At 38.0% G+C, this 13,265-nt stretch overlaps 1 protein-coding gene across 5 annotated transcripts in view; it reads right to left on the bottom strand.

Moving 5' to 3' along the window:
* The window catches only part of CNKSR2 (connector enhancer of kinase suppressor of Ras 2), a 205,411-nt gene that overhangs the window by 147,252 nt on the left and 44,894 nt on the right, over window positions 1–13,265 (bottom strand). For all 5 annotated transcript variants that reach the window (XM_041399957.1, XM_041399958.1, XM_041399955.1 and 2 more), the window contains exon 3: window positions 9,378–9,580. In XM_041399957.1, coding sequence (XP_041255891.1) covers window positions 9,378–9,580 — 203 coding nt within the window. The remainder of the gene's footprint in view (window positions 1–9,377; window positions 9,581–13,265) is intronic.

The following is a 13,265-nucleotide window of genomic DNA, read 5'->3' as shown; positions in this document are numbered from 1 at the left end:
TCAAACCAGCAAATGGTATTATTTTATTTTAAGTATGGGTGTTAATACAATTTGATGCTGAAATTACACAACAGGAATCTATTTGACATTTCACAGCCTCCAGCATTTTTCTAAACAAAATCACACAGTAGGCTTTGGCTTCTAATACCACATCATCTTCCCTCATACTTCTGTAATTTAGTTTGGTTTCACGGTTCATGAGAAAAATAATGGTATTTTTTACCATCATTACTCTTAGTGAAGATCATTAGAAATGCCCCAGATAAACTTTGTTGACTTTAAAGAACAGGAAAAGGGACTGAGACATTACTCATTTTAGTTACATTTAAATTATCACAGCGAAGACTTACTGGCAACAGCATGTCAGGCAGGCAGCCAGGGTGTCAGCAGGAGGAAGAAGACTACTACAAATCAACAACTAAGATGTACGATTTTGAGAAGTGCTTCACAACTTAAAAAGATAAGGAGGCAGGTTCATGCTTTAAATAAACTCTGCTCCTGCAGAAAACCAAAGGGATCCTCCAATTTCCTCCTCTGCAGGTCTCTGTAGCTTTTAAACCAACTCCCTTGCATCAATTGCTGCAGACACCTCTCTGGGGTATTGCTGCAAACTGGACCAGTAAAATTGCCATTCCCTTTCCTCCCCATCCCCAGTTCAGACCACATCCCTGGAGGCAATCTGCATGCACAATTAACGAGCCACTTCTACATAAGCAGCTGGATAAACGGTAAGGGCTTTTCTAAATATTTGCCTCCAAAGGAAATGCATTTTGGTATTCCATCCCAAGCCTCAACTTCAGAAGGCAAAGTCCAGCAAGATTCAGTGCAACAACATGCCAGCAGTTTCAATCAAAATAGCAACAGAAACTTCACTGTAGGATCACCAACTGGATTTCACATGAGACAGTGTAAAATACCAATCTCATGAAAAAAATCTCTTCATTGGCAATATACCCATTGCTTACAATTTTAATACAGCACAACATTATTGACTGTGAATAGACGAATCAACTTTTATAAATAAAAATAAAGCCTACATATACTATAACTTCAGGTAGCTGCTAAAACCCTTTCTTCCTGAAGACATGCACCAAGTATAAGAAATTCCCTGTTTAATTAGACAACTTCTCTTTACATCAAAAAAAAAATGCTCCTTGGCTTGGCAGAGCCATTTCTATTACCTTGCAATTTCTATGCTTTTCTTTCAAAGCCACATTTTTCACAGTCCCTACGACTTTCAGGTCTGAGGTACCCCATACAACTCCAGTGAAGAAAATTGCTTGAGAAAAACTTGCAATTTTCAACACATGTACTGTTCAATTTGGTGCTTTTAAAGTTAAACAAGAACTAAAGAACTGCCTTGGTCTGGGGCCACAGGTTGTCCCACTTACTGCTGTAACATCAATTGCAGTATCTCACCTCTCACAGTCATTTCCAAGATACTTCCAATACACATTTCCCTCTTTGTGGAACATTTTTTTACTGTTTCTCTTGTCATTCGTTTGTTCTTCCTTCAAAATTGTGATTTTCTTTGCATCACCCACATGAAAACACCTTTGCAGCACCACAGCACACCTACCACATGCCCTTTCCATTCATTTCCTCTTCCAAACCTCTGCTGGTTTCTCATTTTCATTATTTGTCTAACCCTTTGACAACTGATATCTGAAGGACAATAAATTTACACAATCACGTGAATGCTTTTGCAAACACATGCAGGGTATTTTTGCCTAGTCTCACATTTTCTCTATCCTTCTCCTTTCCAACACTTGAAGCCATTAGTCATTTTCAAGCCACTTTAACAAATGAGTGGGTAATAGCTTTCAAGGATAATTAAGTTCATACACATTTTGTGATCATGAATACAGCTGGAAAAGTGGGAACCACGATATTTTTCCACTGTGAAAACCCACATTGTGAACCTTTACCTTATGAGACACCGGGGCAAGATGAAGAGCTTTGAAACACCTCATCCACAGGAAAAAACTTACTTTTTTCTTTTTTTTTTTTATTACTAAAGTCGAACAATTTCAATGTCCTGATCTATACAGGATGTAAGGTTTTCCTAAGAAAAAGGCATGAAAAAGCTACTGGTTCTTTTCACACTTTTTAAAATCAGTGTTGGACATAAATATCTAACACCTCTGAAATGTGAATTTGTTGATACACATGTAATGTAGGCTGTAACACACATGCATGTGTGCACACTTTTATGAATTGAGACCTATTTAGCATTTTAGCAGTATCAGCATCTTTCAGAAAAAAAAATAAGTTATATTATCAAACATTCATTCATGAAACCACCCTGAAGGACTGGTAGAAAAACCAGCCACATTAACATAGCACAGCTAATTCCATCACAGAATTAAGAAATAACACAATTCAAAAGCTATTAATAGTCACAACTACTGATTTCACACAAAGAAAAATCCTTCGAAAACAATTAAAAATTTGTGAAGGAGATGCATATCCTCAGTATTTCTACATTATCAACTTTTTTGTACACTTTAGTCTCCTCATCTGTCTTCTTCATATAACATTAAGGGAAAATAATACATAGAAATAACAATTTCACTTTAAAAAGCTGCAATTTGGACAAATACAGACTGCTGTTACTAAAAGCATAACCCAAACCAAAAATTAATCATATTTCACCACTACCTGCAGTACTGAGATATTTTATAACAATAGACACTGTGAGCAGTTTAAAACCAATATCATACTTATTTTAGCATCCTAACAAGGGAAAACATCCTCAGAGCCTTTTGATTAAACATAATAGTCCAAAATCTTTCAAAGAGAGAGGCAACCAAAGCAGTAATATAACGCTGTCTTCAAAGGCAACATATTAAGGTCAAATAAAAATCTGAACGCACAATATTGTTGTATATACACTGCCTAAGCCATCTAAGATTCATAGTTTCATGAAACAAATATTTCATTTGTATTTCTAATGGAACTGCTTTACATGGTATCAGGGAAGAATGCAGTAAAATTCACACTGGACAAAGAAATTCTCTAAATGAGTGCTCTATTAAACATCGACAGCTGTTCCAGGAGCACAATACAGTTAAGTACCACTTAACTGTAGGCAGCACTTACTGACAGGTTTGGTATACCACTGAAACCAGCAAAAGGGGAAATGCATAAAAGAAACAAGATTCAAAGGTTTGAGGCTGAAACCCAGTAGAGAGTGCAATACTGGTGTGGTGAGTAAAGAATTGCTAAAGTCTTTTATTTCTTTTTGCCTGGGTTTTATTTGTTTACTCCCACCACCTTGTGTATAAAGCAGATTTACCCTGTCAGGACAAGTAATAACCAAGCACAGCTAGCAGGACTGTATGAAGTCTCTAATAAAGGAGACTCTAAACCAGTAATACTTTCTTTGTAAGTAAGAAGTTATGGGCTTACAAACAATGCATCTCTTTACTAAAACTACAAAACAGTCACACCATAAACATCACCAGAGCTCATTCACCAAAAACAATGAGGCAAAGAAACTCAGCTGAATACATTCTACCTACAATGGAAAGAAATGTATGCATTGAGTATGTCACCGTGGTGAAAAGGACATCCATTCTGGAGTGGGGAATGTTCTCCTACTACAATGCTACACAATGCAGACTTAAAGGGTGTGCTAAACCTGAACACCCAGAATTGTTCACTCATAAACCAAGAGTGTTTACATCATTGCAGGCTGCGCTTCTCTGATGCACTGAAGCATCACCAAAAAAAGCCCATGGTGTAAGGCTTGGAGATCCTGCTCTGTTGTCAGCCACTGAAGCATTCAATTGTCCTTAACTTCAGGAACAGATTTGACTCATATTTAATAGGATTTATGTATGGATACAACTGCTTCACAGTATTGTAGCAATTCATGCCTGTACCAAAATAATTTTCCCACCTGAGGTTTAGAAGTTATAGGATTACACCCCACTATTCTGTGAATGACCCTAAAAGCAGACCTAGACTTGCCAAAAAGGCCTTTTACTGTGAAAGTTTACATTTTTTTTTTAATTTCTATCAGCAATTTTACCATGTTTATATAACCAAGGATTTCTATCTACAGTTAGGTTTTTTGTTCACCTTCTTTTTCCATTTTGTTAATGTACCACATGTCCAGACAGCAGTGATAAGTTAATCAGACTGATGCCCATTTTTCAGCCTGCTAGCTTTTCTCCAGCCACAGCACTGAAAGTCTTGAATACAAAAATCTATCTCTACAAAATCTCTTTGTTCCTCCTACTTAGACTGCAGTGTAATGTGGAGCAGCAGTTCAAGCTTTTTATTTCCAAAAAGGGGATAGTGCTAGTATGAAAAACAAGAGCTGCAGAAGAGTTGCTGTGAAAGACATATTGAATCTCAGCCCACACAGATGGCTGAGTCAAACACTACACTAAAAAATCCAGTGGTGCTTGACAAATCCTAATTCACAACTATTGAAACCTGTGACACCACAACAGACGCAAAATGTTGTAGTAGTTATCTCATGGGATGTTGACTGTATTTTCTTAAATTCCTAAAAGAAAAAAAAAAAAACTACCACATTATCTTAGTGTCTCTTTAATGAGGACTCACATAGCCCTAAAACAGCCAATCCTTCCTCACTGCTATTCTTTAAGTCTGCTTTTATAGTTTATACAGATATTAGTCTTATTGTTAAGATCCAAAATGTTGTATTGATGCTGCATAAGATATATGGTATAAGGAGTCCTTGCTCCAGATAACATGGCCCAAACATTAGACTAGACAGGAAGAAGCCCAGAAGCACAAATAAGAATTCTATTCTTGCTTAGTGCAATCTGCAGGAAATACAGATTTCCAGGGATTTTGGTTGGCAAAGACAACTGAATGTGGTGAAGGTGAATGAAGACAACATATCAAACCAGGAACAACGTGGAAGATCACCAGAAGTTTGGGCAGGCAGAGCAAGGAAGAAATCGGAAGAGACAGAGCTCATGAAGCTGCCATCAAATGTCACCTCAGTTCACTCAGTTTGCTAAGGATCCTTCCTCTTCCACAAAGAACAATACAGTTCTTCCCAGTCAAGACTACAGTAATGAGCTGTACCTGTTAAATCCAGCTGTCCCATGAAAGATGTATGTACATATGTAAATATGATGTACAGTGGGACCTGAAGAGGAACAGTGAGGTGCTTAAAGGATTTGTAAAAGCCTTTTGCTCCCAAGGCTGTCTTCACTTTGCAGCAGCTTCTGACTCATTAGGAGACAAACTCAACACTCAGAGTTGTGCCAGCTTCTGAAGAAGATACAACCTTCTGTCTGCCTGTCAGGTGGTCTGCTAAGATCTGGGAGAAAATCTATTGGATGAATCTGAGCACTCAGGAATTCAGGACTCATCGTGACTTCAGTACTGCAACCAATAGGCATCAGCAAATTCACAGGAAATAAATGAGTTGAGAGTACAGTACAAGACCTGGCTGTGTCCTAACCAGAGAGAAAGCTACTTATAAGCATTGGTAAATCCTCTAAACTGGGGGCTCAGAAGAATTTTCTGGGATCCCTATGATATCATTGCTTTCCAGTTTACACTTGCCTCTAGACAACAACTGGGAAGTTTTCATTGGTGCCATTGAAGATGCAAGTAACATGATAAAATCCTAACAAAATTTTGTTAAAGATGGAAAAAAGTAAATTCGGCTCATGTTGCTTCGGTTTTCATGTTGCTTTTAGATCATGAAATCCATGGATGGATAATGCATACATAATTCAGAAATTGCAGAGACAGTGAATACCAACACATTCACAAACAAAGCAACATTTTACAGTGTTTCTCAGTTGGATTGTAAATGTGTGCTCTAAGAATGAAATCTTAACCAGGATTAACAGAAATAAATAAGCCTAATTTCAATTCCAATTAAAAGTGCAGATACCACCAGACACGGTAGTGCAGAGAAAAAAAAAAAACAAACTTTCATGAGGGTAGCATTTTTTTTGGCATAAATAGCTTTATGCCAAAAAATTGCAACATGTTCATAGTGCAAATCCACAATAGTGAATTTTAATAAGTAATACTAATTTGATTACACGTTTTTAAATATTCCTCACTAGGATGGAGTGAATCAGCCCTACAGAAGGCAGAAGAATTTCCAGGTATCTGACACACCAGAGAAGAAGGAAGATAAAGAAAGGTGACATAATATTACTATTCCAAAGAATACAACTTTCATGAATTACAGGAGTAAAGACTGAACAGAACTCCAGCAGTTTATCTGGAAGTCTAGAAGACCTGTTTGACTGTAATTCCTAAGAAGTATCACAGGAGATATTTCAATGTCAAGTTGCTTTGATCAGATAAGCAGTTTCTTGCTACAGCCTGAAGTGTGGGTTTCCATATGTCTAAATTATATTAAGCATCAAGCAGAAACACATCACCCTTTCACAAAAGACTTGTGGTTTTTCAAGGCAGTGATCTTGTCAGGAAATTCACTCGGAAGAATTTTAAGATTAGGGAGAAAGTATAAAACAAAAGGTTTTAAAGCTATGAAGTCTCCTGAAAGAAGATAAATTTTGTGGGCTGAGAAAGTAACAGGAAGTTAAAATTAGACTCAAATGTATCTGTGTGACAACAGTTTCCTTACAGGATGTTATAGGAGAGTTATTTCATGCTCCTCAAAATCATCAGACAACTTCTTTTGAAAACAGAATTCTCTATTTAGTTTTCCAGCTCATAAATGAAACTAAACCAAAACAGTTTTAAAGCCTGGCAATAAAAGCTACTCTAATTTTCAGTAGAACTCAATTTCTGACATACATCTGGAAGTAGGACTGCTCCAGGCAAAGAGCTGGAACAAAGAGTGTCTTTGGATTGGCCCTGTACAGTAGCACTGCAAGACAACAGTGAAAGTAACTCAGTAAATCACAACTCTCACACTCCTTTAGATAATTGTGCCAGGCCTAAAAAAGTCCTTTAAAATCTTAAGTGTCCCACAGAAACATCATAAACAGAGCACTCACTACAGCACCAAATGAAGCACAACCTGTATGGAGTTGTCACCATTCCCTATGTATAAAACCCCCATCACTGCATGTCTATGCAAGTTGGAGCTGCTGCTAACTGCTTTTCCCAGATAGGACCTCAAAAGCCACTGCAGAGGGGCAGCCTAGCAGGGCAACGGGGTGGACAACCCTAACAGCCACTTCATTCATCCTAATGGTTTGCTCTCCCCTCTCACAACCCACGATGGAACTGGTACTAGAAAACAACCAAAAAACTAAGATTTGGGGTCTAAACTTGATAGTAACAGTTGTGCAGAATAAAATTAAATTCATGTTCCTTACTTTTACTAATCAATTTCTTAAATCTTTCTATCTCCCCCTAGTGGCCTCAATACCTTCTTAGAAGGTATACAAGAAGCAGAATCATATTGATCTCTAGATGTTCCCACTTCCTGAGAAAAAAGTCGTTATTGGCCTACCTTCATTCTCATCTGGGGTCTTCACAAATAAGCAAGAACAAACTTCACCAAAATACCCAGATGCTCATAAATCAGAAAACGCTTAAAATGTTTTAGAAAACATTTCCTAGAACCTGGCGTTTAGATCTTCAAAAGGACTTTCCTGGAAATCTGAAGCTTTCTTTGGACACTCAAGACAGCATTGCTGAAAGTGTGATACCACCATAATTTCCCTCATTTTTGACTTCTTGGAATTCCTGGGTCTGATCAGCTGTCATATCATTTCAGCTACATGCAAAAGTACATGCAGTGCACAGTACTACAGTGATGCACCAGTCCTCAGACAGAGATGTTTTCTAGCATTAATAACAACCTTCATCCTGAACTTCCATTATTAAATTTATACTAAGTTGCAAAAAACCCATTGTTCTTCAATGTGTTAAATGTGTGTGTATATATATATATATATATATATGAAATTTACTTTTGAATAACAGACTATTTAAAAAGAACTCAAAAACGCATCAAACAAACAACCAAAACCCAAAACTAACTTTGACTTACTAACCAATGTCTTTAATCATGACCACAGTTTCAATGAGAAACCAAACAAGATTACTTCTCAATAGAAATCAGTGGCAAAAATTGACTCATCTATGCAAAGGAACATGTTTTTCTATCGTTCTTTCTGTTTTAAAGCCCAGTATGATATGTTGCTTTCTGCCAACAACGATTTTGGAGGGAGAAAAAATGAAGCCTATAGATATTCCAAGCACTAACAGGTTAGAGACAGAGCTAAAAATATACTCCCAAATTTTCAAGTCTCAATACTAAACTCTTTCCATGGGATTGCACTAATTCTCTACACACTGATGTTAAAGAAAAACTAGGAGCCAACTTTAGGTACAACTTTAGGTACTTTTAGAGTGTTCTAAAGAAAAACTTAGGAGCCAACTTTAGGTACTCTGGGTTTCAAACTTGGGGAAAGGCTAAAGAGGGAATAGAAAAAAAGAAGCAAAGGTAGCTGCAATCTCCTGAACAAAACAAAAAGCTTGTAGTCCAGTTTAAGAAGTGGAAAAGATTCAGGCCTTACCTAAACAATTCATATGGAAATCATTTATGGGAGAGAAGTTGGTTTTCCTCACAAAAATGAAATACAAAAGCAGTAAAACTAAATAATTCTGTTGGATTTAAAAAGTTACACACAGATCATACTCTGAACAAAACTTCACCTGCTGGAAACAAAATAAAGATACACCTTTAAATCAAGATAAGCATTTTATCTTCTCTGATGAAAATCCACTGCAATGCATTATATAAAGACTTACACATAGACTAATCTCAACCACTTTAGGAATTTCAATGATCATTCTAAATACCTGCGTATTATTCTTGTCATAATTAGAAAAAGTCACTACAAATGTAGCAAAAGCACTTCAGTCCTGATCCCACATACGTCCTAGGTAACAGAGGTAAAAGTGTAGAGCACAACCTCTAGAAAATCAGAAGTATTTCACTGCTATTTAAAAAACCTAAACCATAACATGCATGTTTGTACACACACACAAATTCTGGAATTGTATGTTGACATCCATAAAATGAAAAGTATGATCAGTTTTGTGAACTTGATAGTATCAAAGCAATGAATCTGATTTATGCAGGTTAAATTGCTGCTTTATATTAGTAAAAAATACATATAATAACCTAATGATGTCCTCCTGTTGCTTATATATATATGCGTATATATGTGTAGAGTCACAGTGCATTTGAAGGTACTATATTGAAAAGCTAATCTGAATTGCATGCTGATCTAAAAAAAAAAAGAATTGGTAAAAACATCCCCTCAGAACATATGAACGAATTTTGCTTCCATTCAGTTCCTATGTTACATTTTGTAAAGGAGTTGGAGCTTGTTCATGTGCATGATCTGGTTACCTGTGAGACATTTGGGAGATTTTACCTGTCCAACCAAGCCAGAAGACTTTTTGCTGCTCCAATCAGATCCACTACTGATGTCAGAAAATCATTCGGTAATTTGCGACTGGTCCTTCCATCATAGTGACCACTCCTCCTCCTCCCAGTAATGAAGTTCTGCAGATTTTTGGCAGATGCATTCAGTTTGTGAGAAAGGGTTTTTAGATTTTCTGTTTCCAAACCATAGTTCTGCATTGAAAAACAAAAACAAAAAAAGAAAAAAAAAAAAAAAAAAAAAAAAAAAAAAAAAAAAAAAAAAAAAAAGAAAGTTAGCTTTACAGATGAACAGAAGAACCAAGAACAGCAAGACTGATCTTCTACTACAAAACTTAACCATTCCTAGTAATTAAGGCAGAAATACACCCACTCAGTAGTTTTTAAATGTATAGAATGTTCTGTTTCTGAAGTGCAGCATAAAAAGAGAACAAAAGAGGAGCAAAATTATGAGTGATCCTTTAGCTTGTTCTAAGTGTACTGAAAAAAACATCAGTACAAAGAGAAAACCTAGTCTGGAAAACGGTTTTTCAAAGCAGTGCATCACTGTCAGTAGATCACCAAAATCACAGCATGGTGTGGGTTGGAAGGGACCCTCAAGATCATCTCGTTCTAACACCCCTGCCACGTGCACAGACATCTTTCACTAGAGCAGGTTGCTCAGACCCCATCCAACCTGGCCTTGATCAGAGGGTAAACCTGATCAGAGTAAACCTGATGATAAGGGATTGGTACCCCATGTCCACACTCACAATAACTCCTCAGGCACTCCTGGCACCAGGCCTTGCAACTAGCAGAAGTATGCAGCATGGACATGGTGTGGCACTAAATTGGTTTTGTTGGCTTCAGAGATCTCAGTAAGTTAATTAGCATACTTCTATTATTTTTTAGCAGTAAAGGACCACCACAATCACATACCAGAGAACACAGTGCTGCCCTGCTCAACCTCTATGTCACTGATTTAAAGTCAAGTTTTAAACTTTGTTTCCATTTAAGAATCACTAGCGTAAATTACATTCCTTAGCTGTGCAGAAGAGACACAAATAATTATGCGGAAATATTACTAAAAAGCATTAACAAACAATATTAACAAACAGCAGCTGGAAATTCTTCAAAAGTACAAGTGTTACCAAAACAGCACTCAAGAATGCCCTGATTTAATGTTCAATTACAATATAATAAAGTACCATCAGCAATTTGTCATTTCTAGAAGAGATTTGTTTTCCTCACATACACAAAGAGTGATAGAGTTATTACAAAAAAGAATAAGGAAAGTGCAAGGAATAAGGAAACTGCAAAGGAATAAGCAGTTGCACAGACTTGAGTTTAGTACGCCTCTAGGAGAATTATGGAATTTTGAAGATTCTCACTTTAGCCACATCACAGGGTGATAGCACGGGGTGCTGACAACTTGCTCAGCTGACAATGGAAGAGGCTACTCATTACAGAACATAGACCATTTCCTACCACAAACGATGAAGTAGAATGCACAAAGCCCTTCAGATGCACACAGAAAAATCTACTTCCTAATGACACTCCATGAGCTCCCCAGCTCTCCTCCCATGTCCATCTCTCCACAAGGAGATGGAAGAAGAGATACACTCATCAATGCTAATTTAAAACTGCTGAAGCTTATTCACTTTAATCTTTTTTCTATCAGAATTGGGGGGCATGGTGTGTGAGGTGGTGATTACTTACAGCAGTTGTCTTGCTCCCAATCCAAAACATCTACTAAATGAATTTAATCCTCTTTTACTACACAGGGACTGCAGGAACACTACACTGAAACCATTCCCAGTGAGCCCCCAGCCCTCCTACAACATCTACTCCCACACCAAGGAGGGCTCATGATGGAAAGGAGAGACAACAGCACACAGCTCATCTGCCATCTCCCAGCCAGCTCTGTGTTTGTAAACCGAGCACATTTTGTGAGGGAGCTGCTCAACCAGCAACCATCCTTCCACAGAAGAGAAGGCACTTTGGAACTCAGATGAAGGGGGCAATGACCATATACTAAGATTACACTTCATAAACCGTTACTGGAACTTTTGTGAACATCTCTATCTTGGGTAAGGAAGGCTTTGCAGGCATGTTTGCCTGCAACTACACAGATGCTGTCCCCTGCCACTACAATCAATCCCAGTTAGACAAACTGTACATTTGGGCAGTGACTTTTCCACCATGTAAATATTTAAGAGCAATTATACAACAGATAGCATTAGGTTGTAAATAAAAAAATTACAAGATGAAAACAATTAATTGGGATTGAAAAGAAAAATGTACTTTATTATGCAGCTAAATAGCTCATAACTAATAACTTCTAAAATCAGTCCAAAATAAGAAGATAAACATCAGATAAAAATATATCTGTTTTTTCCTGCAGCTTTCTGTGGTTGGTCTGGCTGAGGAAGCACTATTAAGTAGTGGGGGGAGTAAGTTTGAAAAAGACAACAAGTTTTTCTTACTTCATTCTGCTTCTTGAGCATCTAGCTCATTTTGGCAAAATTAATGGGGAAAGAAACAAATGAAAGATATTCTGGATGAATGATACATCACTAAAAATGTCTTAAAGGCCACAGGCAAGCCCCAAAAACATGGCACTCACACCCCCCACGCGTGGGGGGTACAACCACAGGCTGCAGGCCAGCCACTGGCCTTCTCACAGGGCTGCCTTCTTTCTGAAACACTGAATTCCTTAATTCAGCAGGCTGTTCCCAAGGAGCTGAGTCTGATAATCCAAATATAAAACTAAGGTGGGTGAGAAGGGGGTGTGTGGGGAAGATGCCATACAACCCCAGGCACCTCCTCATCACGCCAGCCATGCCCCACACAGGGCCCACAGCCCGGGGAGACCACGCTGAGGCCAAGGTGGGATCCCAAAGGTCCTCAACAACCCTGGATTATTTCAACTCCCCCTCTTTTGCCATCTCCTCTTTGTCACCTTGTCTGTATTTCGTCTGCTCGGACAGGCAGGTGCTGGTTCCCAGCCTGGGCAGGCACCCATGCCCGCCCCAGCAGGAGCCCTGGCAGGCAGTGTACAGACCTCCAGTGCCGCCAGAAAGTAAAGCAGCAGAAGAGAAGAAAACCTGCAATACTGAACACTGCAGACCAAGCAAAACAACACTCAGGTTTTTGTACAACAGGAAAATAGGCTGCATTTATGTATACACTTCTTTAGAAAATCAGCTACAAAACCTTAGCGGCTTCCTCTCAATATCTAAGTCATGGCCACCTACAGTCACATTATTTTTCAGAGGCTTTTTTTCACCATCAGATATGAGGGAAGGAAGAGGCAGTGTTAACAGATTCAAAGCCTGTTTTCACACATATTCATCAGATGTGCATGTGTGTGTCTGTGTGTGTGTTTATGTGTTTGTGTGTGTGTGTATTAACATAAAACACTGTGCCTAGACCACATGTAAATTCAGTCTTACATGAGGATGGCATTGACTTTGGTAAAGCCTCCACCTGTAATACAATGCAGATAAAGCCAGAGATGGAAAATACAGAGATATATTTCAGGCAAAGTATATTTCGGGGCAGCTGTGTTTATTGAAGCCTTTAAGTAGAAGGATCCTAAAGCAGCAGCCAAGCTAACAAAATCCTCACTTTGTTTATCACTAATATTTCTGGCCCGCATTAAAAGCGACCAGAGCTGTGTGTTCTAATACTAGGAAAAAGCTTGCTTAAATAAAAACTGCCAAGTTGAATCATACTTTATATTCAACAATATACCATTAACAACACAGTTTTGTTAGAAGTGCACTGCGTTTATTTTCAAGCATTGTAAGAAGATAATTGCAGGCAAAGGAGACAGTTCTTTGTTTTCCCCTAGTCTGCATTTAGCCAGCACTAACACGAGTTGTGCTTTCATTAGCCA

This window comes from Onychostruthus taczanowskii, unplaced genomic scaffold (assembly GCF_017590055.1).
Source record: "Onychostruthus taczanowskii isolate IOZ18803 unplaced genomic scaffold, ASM1759005v1 scaffold17, whole genome shotgun sequence".
Taxonomy (NCBI): domain Eukaryota; kingdom Metazoa; phylum Chordata; class Aves; order Passeriformes; family Passeridae; genus Onychostruthus; species Onychostruthus taczanowskii.
The sequence above is the reverse complement of the archived record's forward strand: the minus strand, read 5'-3'. Positions and strand labels throughout refer to the sequence as shown.